Genomic DNA, 18,360 nt, shown 5'->3' with positions numbered 1-18,360 from the left:
TGGGAACTTTAATGTCCATCGTTCTCTCTTCCTTTTTTTTGGTTTGTACTTTGTGCATCTTCTTATTTCCCTCTACAATTGATTGCTTGGGGATCATCGACATTGGAGGATTATAATTCGTAATTTTGACATTATTTGATGATGAAAGGAGAGAGATGGTCACTGCATGTTGTGTTCATTGTGGCTCCATAAGTAGGGTCTGCTGCTTTCTTGTTGGACATGCTACTAATTTGACGTGGACTTGTTGCCGATTGTTTTCTTGCTGATTCACTCGATGGGCAACACCATGGAGGATGACGTGTATACCTTGTCAAGTGGTTGGACAGCTTTATGGGTGTGGATACCTAAAGGACAATAAATGACGCACAGTCATTGTTGTCTGAAATCTAGCGGTCTTATCCATAAGATTATCCTGTACAAGTGCACCAAGTGATGTCGATGATCAATTATCTAATGATCATGTCGCACAACATTGCCTGTTGGATAATGACATTAGGACCCGTGACAAGAAGGTGAGAGGCATGTCAATCCTCCCTTGCTCCGATGAACCCATCAGGAAAGAGTCAGACGGCAGAGACAAGAAGGTGCGAAACAAAGCACAAGCACGATGCCTGCAACAAGAAGAAAGAGAAACATGCATTTTTTTCTTCTTTGATTACAGATCCTTAACTGTTAATAGTGGACTCCAGCTACCCATAGATAGAAAAGGAATGTAGGCGTTTGGGGACATGAGAGAGCTATAAACACCTTTCACATCAGAGAGTTTTGTCACAGAACACCCAGAAAGCCCGGAAATGATGTGTTTATTGTGGTGCATACTTACATTACAACTCCACATGTATTAATATAATATGAGACATAAAACAGCATCCGGCTTCCACTATTTCTGCTCAGAACCAGTCTCTTTCGAATAACTTCATTATTATTATTATCAAGCTTGCTAGGACACGGAAGTCTCAGAAGTTGGGGCCAGCAGCGAGAATCTCCTCCGTCAGATTCCCGTCCTTGCCGATCTTGTAATTTGCAAACACCTCAAAGTTCTTCCTGAACAGGCCAGCCAGCTTCAGCAGTGTTTCCCTGTAGGCTGCCTTGTCCTGCCACTGTCCCCATTACACAGTGCGATCAGCATCACGTTCATTCTAATCTCCAATTGCTTGATACAGTGAAGGAACAATGAGAAAGAAAAAACTTACAGTGTTCATCGGATCCAGAATCTCTGATGGCACACCCTCGATCTCAGTTGGAATATCCAGCCCAAACACCTCCGTCTTCTTGTAATTGGCAGTCAGTAGGCTCCCAGAGTGTATGGCGTCGATGATCTTCCGAGTGTAGGCCAGCTTGATGCGGCTGCCCACGCCATACCTGAAGGGGATAGAAATGTGTGAAGCAGCTAGACAAGGACGAGGGCTCTCCTCTTAACGTCTTGCATGGGTCCATGACGTTTCACCTACCTTCCACCAGACCAACCGGTGTTGACTAGCCACCCAGTGGCCCCATACCTCTGCATTTTCTCGGCCAGCATTGCAGCGTACCTAGTGGGGTGGAGCATTATGAAGGCCGCACCGAAGCAAGCAGAGAACGTGGCCTGTGGCTCTTTTACACCTTCCTCAGTGCCGGCAACCTGTACTCCAGTAATGGCACATGAATACAGAAACCACTATGATTTTATAGTTATCAGCGGTTCAAGGATGAAAAATATGGTACCAGAGCAGTGTAGCCACTTATGAAATGGTACATGGTTTGGCTCAGGCTCAGCTTGCTCACTGGTGGGAGGACGCCAAAGGCATCACAGGCCAGTAGGATAACATTCCTCGGGTGCGGTCCGACACATGGTATCTTCGCATTGGGGATGAACTCGATCGGATAGGCAGCGCGAGTGTTCTCTGCAAAATCATCAATGGTGATGTTATCAGTTATCACAACTACATCAATCTGATTTTGCATTGGTGAGAGAAGAGCACAAGGGAAGTACCTGTGACCGACTTATCCGAATAGTCCACTTCACGAGTGTGCTCTTCTAATACAACATTTTCCAACACTGCAAGGTTCTCACACCTTTCATTTTACATTGTAAAGAAACGAATCCATTTTATATACAATACAAAAGCACACTGTGGATTTTACCAGTTCCAAACTTGATGGCATTCCAGATATCAGGTTCCTTCTCCTTTGATAGGTCTATGCACTTGGCGTAGCACCCACCTTCAATATTTGAAACACCATTGTCACTCCAACAATGTTCATCGTCACCGATAAGTAGCCTGTTATGATCAGTAGACAAAGTTGTCTTCCCAGTGCCTGAAAAACAAATGCATACAAAGGTAGAGTGGTTTCAGGTAGATAAAAGACACATGATTAATGAAATGAGAGATAGAAGGATGGCTCCTTATCCTACTTCGCCTAACCTTACCTGATAATCCAAAGAAGAGGGCAACATTCCCATCTTTGCCCATGTTGCACCCAGAATGTAAAGAAAGAATTTGTCTCTTAGGCATCAGATAGTGCATCAAACTGAACAGACCCTTCTTCATCTCTCCAGCATATTGAGTACCAAGGATAACCATTTCCTTTCTAGCAAGATTCAGGTCTACACTGGTTGAGGAAGTCATGTAGTGCGTGTAACGGTTGCACGGGAACTGCCCTGCATTGTAGATCGTGAAATCTGGAGTACCAAAATTTTCCAATTCTTCTGGTGTGGGACGGATGCACCTGCAGCAGCCAAGGTATCTTTTATGCATGACCTATTCTACGAAAATACACTTCTCTACTGGTTGTTTTCCATGTTTGTACTCACATATTATGCATGAATAGGGAATGGTAGGCTCTTGCTGAAACAATTCTCACTTTGATCTGATGCACAGGATCCCAGTTCAGGAATTGATCATTCACAAACACCTGTGGTGATAACATAATTAGATTCCAAAGAAGCATGCATGTAAATACTGAATCAATCGATTCAAATAAATTTACATAGTACATAAGTAAGACCAATCACAGCAAAGGATAGATAGAAGCACCTGACAGGTTAACAATGAGAATAAGGGCTGAAGCTTAAAACAGTGTATAAGTAAGAATTCATTTCTTTGGTAAAACTGGTAATTTCAGACGGTGCAGGGTATTCTCTAGTCAAGAGAGGATGAGCATTAATAAATAGAATGATTGAAAATCTTTCTTAGCATGCTTCTCTGTCTTCTTGGTTCAGTGATAAGAAATATGTGTTAATCTGTCAACTACTCGACAGAAGGGTTTTTCTTCGCATAAATTGTCAGATGTGTAGGGAAAGTGTGATGGCTGATATATGAGGAAGATCAGAGACTAGCAAAAAGAATTTTCAATTTCTTATCATCAGCAAATCTCAGGATTTGGTTTATCATAGCTCTTACATGTTAGTAGTTGCAATAATTTTAGCAAAAATTTTAGTAGTTGCAATACCTTGTCCAGAGAATTCAGGTAATCAACAGCTCTCTCCCTGTTCACTAGGAATGTGTGTTCATCCATTTCAATATTAGGCGATCCCCTATATGGACAAAAAAAGATTAATGAAGGGAGCAGATCAATAGGTAGTGACATGTGCCAAAAACAAGTAGAATACAGAATGACAGAGGAATTGTGGAACTCACTTCCCCCACCACAGCTCTTCTGCAGTGGTTTCATCGAAGACAACTCGCTTGTCCCGGGGAGCACGACCGGTCTTTGCACCAGACAAGGTGGCCAAAGCTCCAGTCGATGTGATAAACGATCCCTTCTCATATTTTATGGCTTGTTCATACAGTTCTGGAACGACAAAGGTTACTTGATCAATAAAAGCAATGTACAAGTTGAGTGTCATGTATGAGGATTTGTACTCATGCATGCTCAGAGATGAAAGTTTCAGATGAGTACAAGTCATGAGAATTACACAGGTCAAACAGCTGAGCATGATCTCCACAAGGATATAAACTAAATGCATGAACCTCTTCAGGATGAAGAGGAGAACTACCAGTGAGTGGGATAAAGAACAAAGAAGAAAGGGGGGGAAAAGGAGTTATGGAAGCAAGATTATGCATTGCATATGGCAACATCAATGGACACTTGGGCATATTTACAACTAATGAATGATCGGCTGATGTTTGACAGTGACCTTGGGCAACCTTGGCAAGTTGGTGAAGTGAATGTTTACCTGCAGGCGAGAGGTTGACAAATGCATGAACCTCTTCACTCTTCAGGATGAAGAAGTAATGAATGGGATAAAAAACAAAGAAGAAAGGGGGAAAAGAGGAGTTATGAGAGAAAGATCGTGCATTGCATACTAGGTGCATATGGCAACATCGTGTGGGCATATTGACCACTGATGAATGATGTTGACAGTGAGATTGAGCAACCTTGGCTTAGTCGGTGAAGTGCTTCCAGGCTTCTAACCCAAACAAACATCCATGGGCAGAGAGGGGAAGAGCATGTAACCTGCAGGTGAGAGGTTGTAGAGGACATGGGTGAACTTGAGGGCGCTGTCGCTGACGCTGATGGTCGGGGTGAAGTAATGGTGGTGAACAGTGCTGATCTTGGGGGTGTCCGCCTTCCTCGCCGGATCGCCCTTCACCAACTTGGGTCCTGTCTCTCGAGTCAGCGATGCCAGCGACGCACTGCACGCGTCGTCATCAGCGAGCCAGGATTTGGGGTTAGAGCCAGCAAACTGGTGGAAGGCGGGCAGACGGGGGTTCACCTGATGGACTGGAGCTGCAGCCTCTGGCGCTCCTCGTCGGAGATGGTGGCAAAGGGGGCGCCCTGGCCATCCTTGACGGGGGTGGTGGGGGCGGAGCGCTTCTTCTGGAGGGAGTGGAGCTCGTCAATGGTCTGCGCCTTCACCGGCGGGGTGCTGTCGTCGTGGCAGATGCCGTCGTTGCCGTCCCGATCCTCCCCGTCCTTGGTCTTCTTGAAGCTGATGCTGCGGCTTGTCTGGATCGGTGGCAGCCTTCCGCGCGGCGACACGACCGCCGGCACACCCCCATTGGCGAAGCTGAACTCTGCCTTCCCCCCCTCCATCGCTGTGCTACTTGCTCTTTAGGCCTGCCTTGATACGAAAACGAAACGGAGATCAAGAGAGAGAGAGAGAGAGAGAGAGAGAGAGAGAGATGGCATCACTTTGCTTGTGCTAAGCTTAGTCGACCGAGCATAAAGAAGACAGATCGTTCACCTGGATGCAGATGAAGAAGCCCGAAGAAGAGGTGGAATACAGAGGGGAGGTGGCCGTCCTTTTAGAGGTCACGGAGCGTGCCCCAAGAAGGAGGCACACAACTCGCTACTACTACCGTTGAAGAGGCAGTTGACGGTGGGTGATGGATCGGACGGGAGGGCTGGTGGTCTCCTCGTGGACAAGAACCCCGTGACAGACTGGAGCCGGTTCGCGTACCAAATCGTGTATGGATATTCATAAATCCTGGAAAGTGACAGGCTTTTTCTTTCCCAAGTTGCTTACTTATCTCATCACTTCTCTCGTAGTCCATTAGGAGGGCTCGGCTCGGGCACGGGCACGTGCGCGCGCCAAGAAGTCGTCGAGGACACACGTAATTTATTAACGACGTCGCGGCCTAATAGGCATATTGGCGGTGAAGAGGCACCGACAGGCTCAAAATGCATAGAACGAGTCAAGATGAATGAATTAATTCATGGCGATCATGATAGCTAATCGGATAATAAATATAATTAGTTGATCTGGAGGATGATGAGGACGCTGGCTGTCGTTACAGGGTGGTGATAAATGGAAGCAGGCATCATGTTTGCCTCGTCATATCGTCGTCAGATTTCATTGGAGACCAGCAGGCGGGCATCATGTTTGCCTCGTCATGTCGTTCTCAGATTTCATCGCTAATGGAAGCATGGGATTGACCTTCTCTCCGGGATTTACGGATACTTGTGTTGCCAGCGCCCACACGTAAACTAAGTGGTTTAGCCGATGACATGGTCATTATTTATTATTCATAGAAGAGGTAAGCAGGGATGGAGTCGTAGTTCATCCGCATCTACTCGTTGCTGACTTGGGGGTAGTAGTTGGTCGACATGGGAGTCGGAGGGAATACCACGTGCATCTTAGGGGGCGATGACCGGGTGATTCCTCCACGTCACTTACCGATCACCCCTGCAAATAAGTCTTTTTTAATATGCATGCAATATCAATTACGATGCTATTTTTGTTACGTCTAGAATTTAGTGTCATTTTTGGTCCAACATTCAATTTTTTCGGTAAGTCCAATTAGGCATCAGAAAAGTAACATTTAGCGTAACAACATGGAGGATAATCAACAGAGAAGAATATATAGATTGAGATGACAGAATTCGAGTTATAGCTTGATATTGATAATTAAATTTGATGATGCTCAAAATAAATGAGGTGTTTGGCAAAAGATGAGACCATACAAGGAATGGTGAATTACTTGATGATTGAAAAAGTCATACAAAGCTCATAGAGGTGATGGAGTTACTAATTTAAAGAATTTTATACTTATGTAAGGGTTTGTATGTGGACGATGGATTGTTTATGGCCATCCAAAGGCTACCGAAACTTAGGGTTATAGAGCATTGAAACTTCCTCTTCGACATGAGAGAAGAGCGCAACGAGGGTTGTATTAGTAAAGAGACACAATCTAGCAAGTACATTCGTGGTGGTGAAATGATGTACACGTTCAAATAGGCAAAGTAGTCCAAAGGGATAGTGTTATCCAAAACTTCTAGAGGGAATGATACAAAGAAAAATATTGCTCTAACAAAACAAATATTTAGGAGGGATAAGTACTAGTTCTCTAAAGGGAGAATCATGTGCAACAAACTACACATATTGAGCAGGATGCCTCAAGATGATGGCTCTATAAAGCTCAGCGAACTAAGAAAGCGATGATGAGTCGTCACATAATCTTGCACGAGGTGATGTGTTGGTGAATGCATTACGAGATCAAGACCTTAGCACATGGCAAGAGTACGCGGGGGCAGGTTCTCTTGAAGAATATGTCATAGTGTTACCATTCGAGTTACCACAAATGAAGCAATACGTAATAGAGATTATGCGGGAGGTAGGGCCTAGGATCCCGATAATGGTGCATCAATTTCAACAAAGTCAGTGGACTTTAAGAGTTGTTAGGTGACAGACTATACTAGAGTTGTGCTTCATCCAAATGTGACCCGAGATCGAGTAAACAAAGGTCGATTATCAAATGAGTGAATATAATCGAAAGTGATGAAAGCCTTGCTATATGCTAGCAAAAGTCACATGTGGAGAGATCACAGTACAAGTTCATCCCACAAAGATTAGAATACAATGGAGATATCATCGGGAGGCGACATGGTGCAATGAATCATAGTGGAATAGTTTAAGGTAATGTGACACACATGGGAGAAGTTTCGTGTGTGACTTAATCATACAGAGATATGATCGAGGGCTATTGGGAGCTTCACTTTGGTGAACAACATAACGATAAAAGATATGAATTCAAGAAGTAAATGTCATGACACCACAAAGGTAGGTCTTTTGTACGTACATCGAATTTTACATCGGATGAAAGCTTTGGTTATCAGCATATAAGGGTTGTGTAACATCGAAAGAGAATTTTGAGTACAAGTATCACTGAGTCTCGTAGGAGGACTTGATCATATAGAGGTATGATCGAAGTAATTGGAGTGTTAGACTGCTCTATAGCTCATATTCGCTTAAGAAAGCTCGATAAGCCAAAAGATAAGACCGAGTGACCGTTACTACTAAGAATATAAAGGAGGATAGAATTAACACGAGCCCTATAACATGATGGCGAAAGCCATCATGAGAGTTGTAGTATGTCTTTCCATCGACCAAGAGAAATTACTCGGAGAACACAAAGGCGTTAAAACATATGGTCAAAAGGGGCAAGGAAGCGACGATGAGTCCAAAGAGACTTAGCTACCCAAAACTAAGCATCGATTATGATGAAGATGAACTCAAATGAGTGCCATAATATCGTAGATGTGGACCTATCAATCGCAAAGAAATGAATGTAGAAGCGAAGCAACAAATAATAGGGTTGAGCATGACAACACCATGGTACTATAGAGGCAGGACTTTCATAGAATTATCGATCATTTGCTCTCATGGAGGGAGAGCACATAGTTGGGAAAAGGGCTGAGGAGGCAGAGAATACAAAGGCAAACTCCAAGTACAGAGATAAGGTCGAAGGACAGAGGCTAGGAACTTTGTAAGATCGGTGTCGATGGGCTTCTCAATAAGATAGTCGAAAGTGAAAGATTTTAGGTTAATACAAGAGTGCTCGATCATAGAACAAAATAGATAATATAAGATGTTATACCCTTTATACTTAGAGGAGTAAGTGTTGGGAAATCTTAGAGACGACATCACATGCACAACGGAAGAATAGAAAATAAAATCCTTAATTTTCCAAAGATATATTCATCATCATGTGAAGATTGGTGTGAAAAATCTGTGAAACTTAAAACTACGTATATAAAATAGATTATGTTACGTAGGGAGATTGTATATCCCTGAATCCTTATAGATCTTTAGGAAAGAGTGAAGGAGATCAAACGCCCTCCTCTCTAGTGATGATCCACATAGCAGGCCTACGATGATACTCCTCAAATCTCTAGGTCTGCTATTTGAGGTGGAGAAGGGGAGGAGAATAGGAGAGGCAAACCAAAAAGGCTCTAGCCTATGAACCACTAGTTCCCTCATATTTATAGAGGTCTCTTGTCAACTTAACCTTAATAGATCTTGCCCTCTTAGATTAGTGAATCTCTATTCAATAATCTCTCATTGGTTTTTATTGGATCTCATTCATAGGATCCAATAATTCAGGGGTTTATTGGATATTTAATAAGATAGGAGTTCCAACGGATATCTCATATTCGAACCTCTATTCATCGCAATGTCTACTATATGTGTGTGACCTTCTAGGCCCAATATCGAGCTGGCTATGATTCATACTTGTTAGAACTCTTTCTAGCTTAGTGAATTATTATCTTCATAATAATTCACTCGACTCATCGACTGCGAACGTACTATGCCACTACGCTGCAGTCCCTAGACGATACAAGAGAATCCAATCCATTAGACCTGTTTGTCCTCAGTTACCGTGTACCTATAATCCCTTATCCATCTAATATCCCATAAACCGTATACCGAGCATAATGTTGTCAGACCCCTACAGTTTTTAATCGAGTCTCACTCTAATCAGATTCTCCCGGAGAACTCTTTATCTCTCAATCCGAATGACCTTGGCCAGGGATTTATTTGAGCAAGAACACATATGATATTCCTCTCATGACACCGAGAGTAGATGATCCTCTATCGACACTCAATAGTCCTCGTAAGGTTGGCTACCACTCTCGATAACCTGCTATGCTAGATTTAGAACCTCCAGACCTATAAGTCTGGTATCAAAGAGTGGAGTACTCATATATGACATTCTTGGTGTCTCAAGTCTAAGGATCAGATACACCATTGGGACTACGAAATTGCTGTTTGACAATAAGGCATCATTAACCATCCAATATTCTGTAAGCGGATCAATTAGTGAACTCATTCTCCAATGAACACCTTTTTGTATTCCTAGTGTCCCCATACGAGCAGCTATGAGACCAACTGCATCCATCATATGAATGGGTATACAGCATGTTAGAGCTAGCCCCAGGAAATTTACCAAAGGATAATTTTGGCAACCCAACAAAGACAATAAAGCGGAAGAATAAAAGAAGCGACAAGAACACCAGATTTACGTGGTTCGGTCAATTGACTTTGACCTACATCCACGGACGAAAGAGGAGCAAATTACTACTGTAAAAGAGGGACAATTACAAATGCCTTAGGAAGATGTTCCTAGGCCATAAAACACCCGAAAATACTAAACAAGAAAAACCAAACTATAAGTCCAAACTATTTAACTGAGTATGGACTTAAACCAAAGCAAACACTTAGGTTTTTCTTGTGGTGCATCTGACTTCAAAGCTCAGGCCCTTATTTATAGTTCCAAGACGAGACAACAAGTCTGATTTTCCCGATGTGGGACTATGAGACTTGCCAAACTAACAAATCTCCACCTTGGCATATTCTAACAAAACTTGCTCCACCTTCTTCATAAAAGCCCCAACGGGCAATCACCAACAATGAACACCAACCAAGTCCAAGCACTGCTTGAACTTGTAAACCGGAAGATGCTTCGTAAACATATCAGCTGGATTGTCCTTCATATGAATTTTCTGAACAAGGACTTTTCCCTTAGCAATAGTATCCCATTTGCATCCAACAATTTTTTTACCCAAAGACGGCTTCACAAGATCCCAAGTTATATTCTGATAGAGAGATTCAATTTCTTCATTCATCGCAATCAACCACTTAGTGGAATTATCACAAGAAACTGCATCTGAGTAGGAAGTAGGCTCACCAACTTCACTTGTCTCTTCTGCAACAGACAAAGCATATGCAACCAAATTTGCATACTTTTGTGGTGGTCGAATATCTCTCCGTGGTCTATCCTTTGCTATGGAATATTGCTCTTCCTCTGGATCATCTACGTCAGTAGTCTCGGGACCACCTACTGGCATTCTTTGAGTAGAAGAGTTCGACTTAAAAGAATCTGAACTACCAATCTCAAGCTCCACCTGCTTCTGCGCACTATCATTTGTACAACTAGTAGAATCCTCTTTGGAAGATAACATAAACAATTCATCAAAAGTAACATCTCTACTGATTATAAATTTTGGGGATTTGGGATCAGAACACCATAATCTGTATCCTTTCACCCCAGAAGTATACCCAAAGAAAATGCACCTTTTAGCCCGAGACTCTAATTTTCCTTCATTTACATGCATGTATGCTGGACACCCAAAAATTTTTAAATCAGAGTAATCAGCAGGAGTACCTGACCAAACTTTCTCTGGAGTTTTAAGGTTAAGTGCTGCAGAAGGAGCGCGATTGACAACATAACAGGCCATATTAATCGCCTCTGCCCAAAAGTCCTTTGTCAACCCTGCATTTGAGATCATACACCTTGCTCTCTCCAAGAGTGTTCTGTTCATATGTTCGGCCACACCATTTTGCTGAGGCGTCATCCTAACAGTGCGATTCCTAATGATTCCTTCATTTTTGCATAATTCTTCAAAGTCACCTTCACAAAATTCTATGCCATTATCTGTTCGAAGCCGCTTAATCTGTTTACCTGTTTGCTTCTCAATCAAAGCCTTCCATTGTTTAAATGTTAGAAAAACATCATTTTTATGCTTCAAAAAATAAACCCAAACTTTTCTGGAATAATCATCAATGAAAGTCAACATATACCTAGCACCACCCTTAGATTGAATATGAGCTGGACCCCAAAGGTCTGAATGAATATAGTCAAGAGTACCTTTCGTTTTGTGAACTGCCGGAGAAGTGAAGCTGACTCTTTTTTGCTTTCCAAAAATGCAGTATTCACAAAAATCAAGTGGCCCAGTACTCTGTCCGCAAAGTAGACCCCTTTTGCTCAATATGCTCAAACCTTTTTCGCTCATATGACCCAAACGCATATGCCATAATTTGGTGATGTCAGAATCAAACAATGATGATGACGAAACTGCAACCGAACCTGTAATAGTAGTTCCCTACAGAATATACAAGCTACCAGACCTACAAGCTTTCATAACAATAAGGGTACTTCTAGAAACTTTCATAACTCCACCTTCAGCTGTGTATTTACACCCAAGGGCCTCTAGGGTGTCTAAAGAGATGAGATTCTTTTTTAAATCAGGAACATGTCTAACATTAGTGAGCGTCCTCACAATACCATCATGCATTTTAATTCGGATTGTGCCTCTACCAACAACATCACATGCGGCATTATTGCCCATCAAAACAATTCCACCATTACAAGATTCATATGTGGAAAACAAATCCCTATTGGGACACATGTGATAAGAACAACCCGAATCTAAAATCCATTCATTTTTAGACATCATCCTGTCATCAATAGCAGAGAAAATATTTCCAACATTCTCATCAGTTGCTACACTAACTTCAGCGGATTCAATAGTTTTCTCAACAAATTTTTCCTTTTGCTTTAATTTATTTTTCAATTTAAAGCAATCAGATTTAATGTGCCTCATTTTATGACAATATCTGCATTCTAAATTTCTATGTTTGGATTTAGATCTAGATTTAGATCTACTACTGTCAAATTCTCTTTTATTCATTCTCCCCCTAACAACCAGACCCTTAGCCTGATTCTCTCTACTTTCCCCAGTGATATTCCTGTCTATCTGCTCCTTAGATTTCAGTGCAGATTTAATTTCTTGATACAAAACTGTTTCTTTTCCATAAATCAAAGTATCACGGAAATGCTTAAAAGATTGAGGAAGAGAACACAAGAGTAACAAAGCCTTATCCTCATCATCAATTTTTGCATCTATATTCTCCAAATCTATAACCAAAGAATCAAACTTATCAAGATGTGAGAGTATAGATGTACCTTCAGTCATCCGAAGCATATATAGACTCTGCTTCAAGTAGAGACGATTCTCCACTGTCCTCTTCATGTACAAGGCTTTAAGCTTGTCCCACATGCTCTTAGCCGTAGTCTCCGTAGCTATCTCCCGTAAAACCTCGTCAGAGAGATTTAGAATGATGCTGGATCGGGCCTTCTTATCCATACCCGCAAGCTCTTCTTTTGACATATCATCTGGAATGCTCTCGGCTCCCTGTAGTACCAAATCAACTCCGTCTTGAACCAGAATGGCCTCCATCTTGAGTTGCCACAAGCCGAAGTTGACATTTCTGTCGAATTTCTCGACAACAATCTTTGTTATTGTCATCGTTGCCAAAAGATCCCAGAACCAGGCTCTAATACTAGTTTGTTAGAGCTAACCCAACAAAGACAATAAAGCGGAAGAATAAAAGAAGCGACAAGAACACCAGATTTACGTGGTTCGGTCAATTGACTTTGACCTACATCCACGGACGAAAGAGAAACAAATTACTACTGCAAAAGAGGGACAATTACAAATGCCTTAGGAAGATGTTCCTAGGCCATAAAACACCCGAAAATACTAAACAAGAAAAACCAAACTATAAGTCCAAACTATTTAACTGAGTATGGACTTAAACCAAAGCAAACACTTAGGTTTTTCTTGTGGTGCATCTGACTTCAAAGCCCAGGCCCTTATTTATAGTTCCAAGACGAGACAACAAGTCTGATTTTCTCGATGTGGGACTATGGGACTTGCCAAACTAACACAGGACACCAGTCTGTCCGGTTATCTCGATGTCCCTCTCGAGTAATCTATGACTGAGATTATTTAGGATCTATATTTAAAGATAAATCAGTCTCATTATCGTGATCTCATCATGATCTGATTCTAATTGCACAGACCCATGAACATCACAATATATTCAACTAACAGTCAATATAAAGTGATAAATACCAAAATATAATAATAAATAAAAAGATTATGTGTCAAGTCACACGTGTCATCGCTCATGTGATTGGTTTGCAGGGCACCTATTATTAGCAGTAAGCGATAAAAATGATGGGGAAGATTGTATAATCCTAAAGGCGACCACAACTATCGAAGACTTGCTTAAAACCACGACAAAATTTACTAGTTATAGGTGCTCTACAAGTCAATCATGTGAGTGATAACATGTGTGAGACACTACACGATCTCTTTTGATTATTATTAATAATGATATTTTCTTATTTTATATTATATGATGAATATATTGTGATGTTCTTAAATTTGTGCAATGGGAATTAGATCATGATGAGATCATGATAATAAAACCAATTTGTCTTTAAACACATATCCTAAATATTTTTGGTCATATGTTACTCGAGAAGGATATTGAGGTAATTAGATAGACCGGTATACTATATACCCATCCATATGATAGCAGTAGTTGGTCATATAATTGCTTATGTAGGGACACTAGGATATAGTGCAGGTGCTCATTGGAGAATAAGTTCACTAAATGATCCGCTTACAGAATGCTAGATGGTTAATAATACCTCATCATTAGGCAACAATTCCATTATCTCAATTATGTATTTAGTTCATAGACTCGAGACACCAAGGATGCATTGTTTAAGTACTCCGTTCTTTGATACCAGACTTATAGGTCTCAAAGTTTTAAATATAGTATAAGGGATCATTAGGAATAACAACCAACCTTACGAAGACAATTGTGTGTGAATAAATGATCATCCACTCTCGATGTTATGAGAGGAATATCTCGTGTGTTCTCACTTAGGTAAATCCTTGACGAGGGTCACTTGGATTAAAAGAGAATGAGTTCTCCGAGAGAATCTAATAAGTGTGAGACTCGAATGGATTCTGCATGGGCCTGATAGCACCATATATAATATACAATCTTTAGAATATTAGATGGATAAGGGACTATAGATACACGATAACTGAGGGCAGATAAGTCCAATGGGTTAGATCCTCCCGTACTATCTAGGGACTATGGCCTAGTACGTTTATAACCGATGAATTGAGTAAATTATTATGAGGATAATAATTCACTGAGTTAGAAGGGATTTGAGTCAAACGGGATTCTGACAAGTTCAACTCACGACCAGCTCAATATTGAGCCTAGAGGTCACACACATATGGTGGATGATGCAATAAATAGATGATTGGATATGAGATATCCAATAAGCCCCTATCTTAATGGATCTATTGAGTAAAACCTAATAGAGCTTATAGTGGTTATTGGATGAAGATCCAATATCCATTAAGCCAATGATTATTGGATGAAGATCTAATAACCACTTAGAAGGATCCATTAGGATTAGCAAGAGGGGTTCTCTATAAATAAGAGTGGGGCTTAAAGGATCATAGGCTAGACCTTTATTGCCGCCAACCTCCTCATCTCCTCCCCCCTTCTTTCTCCAACTGACTGCCTCATCTCTAATACAAGAGGATAGCAAGAGGGACCAATCCCTCCTTATGTATTGCTGTATAGTGGCGCACGATCATGAGGAAAGAACATAATACACGAGGAGATGTGTCATTACTGTATCCATCATGTGGATCATTGCTAGAGAGGAGTTTGCAAGAGCTCCTTCATCCTCGGATTGAAATTTACGATCTTAGGGGATATATGAGTTCCCCTAGGTGAGAATGTCTCACACCCCTTATACGTTTTTGTCACTTTGAGTTTTACGCTCCTGATCTTCACTCGATGATTCAATAAGATTATATTGAGAAACCAAATTTTGTTTTTATTTTTCACTACGTATATGATGCTCCCCAAGATTTCTTATTAAAATTTTGCTCTTTTTGGCAAAACTTCTTGTATTCTAGAAGTTTGATAGTAATAAGCAGGCGAATTGCAGTAGCTTACTCAACGCAAGGAGTGTAAACACTTCGGGTGCTTTAGAAGTGATAGTAAAGAGCAGGTGAAGGCTAGTAACCAGCTTGATACATAAAGTATAACCCTCGAGGAGGCGAGCGAAGTCAAGTAATATTTATTTTCTCAACTATTAAGAAAATAGGTGAAATTAAGTACTCTAGTTTTCTTATTTATCCAACACAGGAGTTTTGCAAATGTTCAAAGACTCTTCAAAAAAACTTAGTAAAAAATAACATTTGTTAAATCTTCACCAATGGTGATCGGTTTTACCAAGAGTATATTGTTTGTTTTATTTTCAAATAGGATACTAATTAAAAGCGGACATGATGCGAACTTGCTTAGAGATGACAACTAAATAGAAGAGGAATTGATGGACAAATTTTACAGAGGAAAGATATAAAAAATTTTAAAGTTGATGAGACAATACTTGTTAAAGCTCTAATAGGCATCCAACCAGTTCAAGTGGTGCAAGACATTTGAGAGACTAACATAAAACAAAGAAGGTCTTTTCCTTCATTTGAATGATCTATAGGAACCGATAAAAATCAGCATAACTCGACTAACCCCATGTTAGAAAATCGTGGGTCAGCATCTCATGCGTAGCGAAAAATAAAAAACAAAACTAGATTTGCTAACGTTAAGTACTTGGCTGTTGTGTGATGATTAGTGCATGAGAAAAATCACAAAATCAAAAAATTGCATGTATCATGTTAGAAGTGTTACCTAGGGAGATCTATATCCCTGAAATTTTTAGATCTGATGGAGTGGATGAAGGAGAACTCGTGTACTCCTCTCTAGCAGTGATCCACACAGTATACGTCGTGACGATGCTCCTTAGATCATTGTGAGATCTCCCTCTCCAAGCGCATCACAAGGCTATCGAAGCCAAGGAGGCTGAGGAGAATAAGAGGGGTGACCACCAGAAGTTCTAGCCTATGAACCATGAGATTTCTCCTATTTATATAGGTGCAAGCAACTTAACCCTTAATGGATCCTATCCTCATTGGATCTTTATCCAATTATCCAATTGGATCTTATCCATATGATCCAAACTAGAGCTCCATGGATATCTCATATCCGCATCTCTACTCGTCGCAACATCCACTATATATATGTGACCCTCTAGACTCGATATCGAGCTGGCTGTGAGTCGATCCTATCAAAACTTCTTCTGATATAGTGAATTATTATCTTCATAATAATTCACTTGACTCATCAACTATGGACGTACTATATAACTACACCACAGTCCTCGGATGATACAGGGGATCTAATCCATTGGACCTGTCTATCCTTAGTTACCATGTATCTATAGTCCGTCATTCATCTAATATCTCAAAGACCATATATTGGGCATGATAACGTCAAGCCCATACAGAATCCTGTTTGAGTCTCGCTCTAATCGTATTCTCCCGGAGAACTTATTCTCTCTCAATCCGAACGATCCTAGTTAAAGATTTTGTTTGAACGAGCACACATGGGATATTCCTCTCATGATACCGAGAGTGGATGATCGTCTGTTGACACTTAATTACCTTCGTAAGATTGACTGCTATTCTTGAGAACTGATTGTATCAGATCTAGAACTTCCAAACCTATAAGTTTGACGTCAAAGAATAGAGTATTCATACAAGGCATCTTTGGTATTTCAAGTCTAATGACCAGATACGCAATTGGGACTACAGAATCGTTGTCTGACGTCAGGTATCATTAACCATTTAGTATTCCGTAAGTGGATTAATTAATGAACTTATTCTCCAATGAGTACTTGCACTATACCTCTGGTATATCTACACGAGCGACTTTGAGACCAGCCGCCTCCATTATATGGACGAATATATAATGCACCAGTTTATCCGGTTATCTCAATGTCCTTCTCGAGTAACATATGACCGGGATGATTTAGAGTATATATTTAAATATGAATTTGTCTCATTATCATGATTTGATTCTCATTGCACAGATCCAATGACATCACAATATACATCTGGATAATATATGATAAAATGCTAGTAATAATAAGCAAAGAAATTGTTGCAGTGTGTCACATGTGTCATCACTCACGTGATTGGCTTGTAGGGTACCTATAACTAACACCCCACACCAGAGTCGAAGTCCTTAGCAAGTTAAAGCAACATGATAGATCAAAGTTTGATTACTCAACAATAGTTAGAGCTGATAATTGAAGATTTAGCAAAAGCAAGAAGATGTAACATCGGCAAAGGCTTCGGCGAAGATGTGGAAGGAATAAGTGGGGAAGAATGTTACAGACAAAGCTATAAACAGGATGTTTGATATAATACTTGTGTAAGTATGTGTCTTTTGATTTTGTTCATACTTTGCATAACATATAAAGCACTTGTAGTAGGCTTGACAATCTCATTTTGATTAATTTTTATATTTGTTTCAGTCGTGTAAATGCAGATTATGTGTAGTCATCGTGCAAAAGCAAAACTATCTATAAATTTCATCCAGATAATCATTTTGAGAGTTTTTAAGCTCGCTACTTAGGTGACATATGGTTGGATGTGTCTTTAGGATAGTAATCTTATTTGAACACTCGTGAAAACTTTTAGCTAGACCATCTTAGACTCTTTATCATGCAATCGTTCATTAGTATTATCTATTACTGAAATAATTGTTTGTCATCTCGGGCTAAAAATTTTCTTTTAATTTGTTATCTCCTTTACACATCTTTAAGAAACCATGAGTGATTTCGGAGACAGTGACCTCGTCCATATCACCTAAATATTAGGTTAAACATATTCAATAAAAGTTCCTCCAATGAGTATTTACAATGTCGTTCAGAAGACTTGAGAGCCGGAGAAGTCCACGAGTTGACCGTGTAAGAATACAAAGACATGGTGTGTGGTTGCCGCCAACCTCTGCCTCAAAAGACGCATGCATAGAGAGGGTCATCCGCCCGCATCCATTATCGATTTCTCGTGAACGCTAACCGGGCAACTGAGTTGTATCTCTTTCAGAAGCCTCAAATAAATGACATCAGTTTACTTGTGGCTTTT

At 40.6% G+C, this 18,360-nt stretch overlaps 1 protein-coding gene across 1 annotated transcript; it reads right to left on the bottom strand.

Moving 5' to 3' along the window:
• Positions 1–786: 786 nt before the first annotated feature.
• LOC135645527 (phosphoenolpyruvate carboxykinase (ATP) 1-like) lies at positions 787–5,395 on the bottom strand. Its single transcript, XM_065163980.1, has 13 exons — positions 5,171–5,395; positions 4,700–5,043; positions 4,441–4,619; positions 3,621–3,774; positions 3,433–3,517; positions 2,795–2,895; positions 2,411–2,709; positions 2,125–2,298; positions 1,973–2,038; positions 1,705–1,883; positions 1,452–1,621; positions 1,194–1,362; positions 787–1,100 (listed from the first exon to the last, which is right to left on the bottom strand). Exons 2-13 carry the CDS (start codon positions 5,017–5,019, stop codon positions 957–959), a joined length of 2,040 nt encoding a protein of 679 aa, XP_065020052.1. The 5' UTR covers positions 5,020–5,043; positions 5,171–5,395; the 3' UTR covers positions 787–956.
• Between the last annotated feature and the right edge of the window lie 12,965 nt (positions 5,396–18,360).

Source organism: Musa acuminata, chromosome BXJ3-8, assembly GCF_036884655.1.
Source record: "Musa acuminata AAA Group cultivar baxijiao chromosome BXJ3-8, Cavendish_Baxijiao_AAA, whole genome shotgun sequence".
NCBI classification, from domain to species: domain Eukaryota; kingdom Viridiplantae; phylum Streptophyta; class Magnoliopsida; order Zingiberales; family Musaceae; genus Musa; species Musa acuminata.
This window is presented reverse-complemented; position numbering and strand designations above follow the sequence as displayed.

What these genes read in the sequence shown, in the direction of transcription:
- LOC135645527 (XM_065163980.1), bottom strand. Translation starts at nt 5,019, where the DNA reads ATGGAGGGGGGGAAGGCAGAGTTCAGCTTCGCCAATGGGGGTGTGCCG. An exon ending in TAAGTGGCTACACTGCTCTG is followed by an intron (nt 1,622 to 1,704) that starts GTACCATATTTT and finishes ACTGGAGTACAG; the next exon opens with GTTGCCGGCACTGAGGAAGG. An exon ending in ACCGGTTGGTCTGGTGGAAG is followed by an intron (nt 1,363 to 1,451) that starts GTAGGTGAAACG and finishes TATCCCCTTCAG; the next exon opens with GTATGGCGTGGGCAGCCGCA.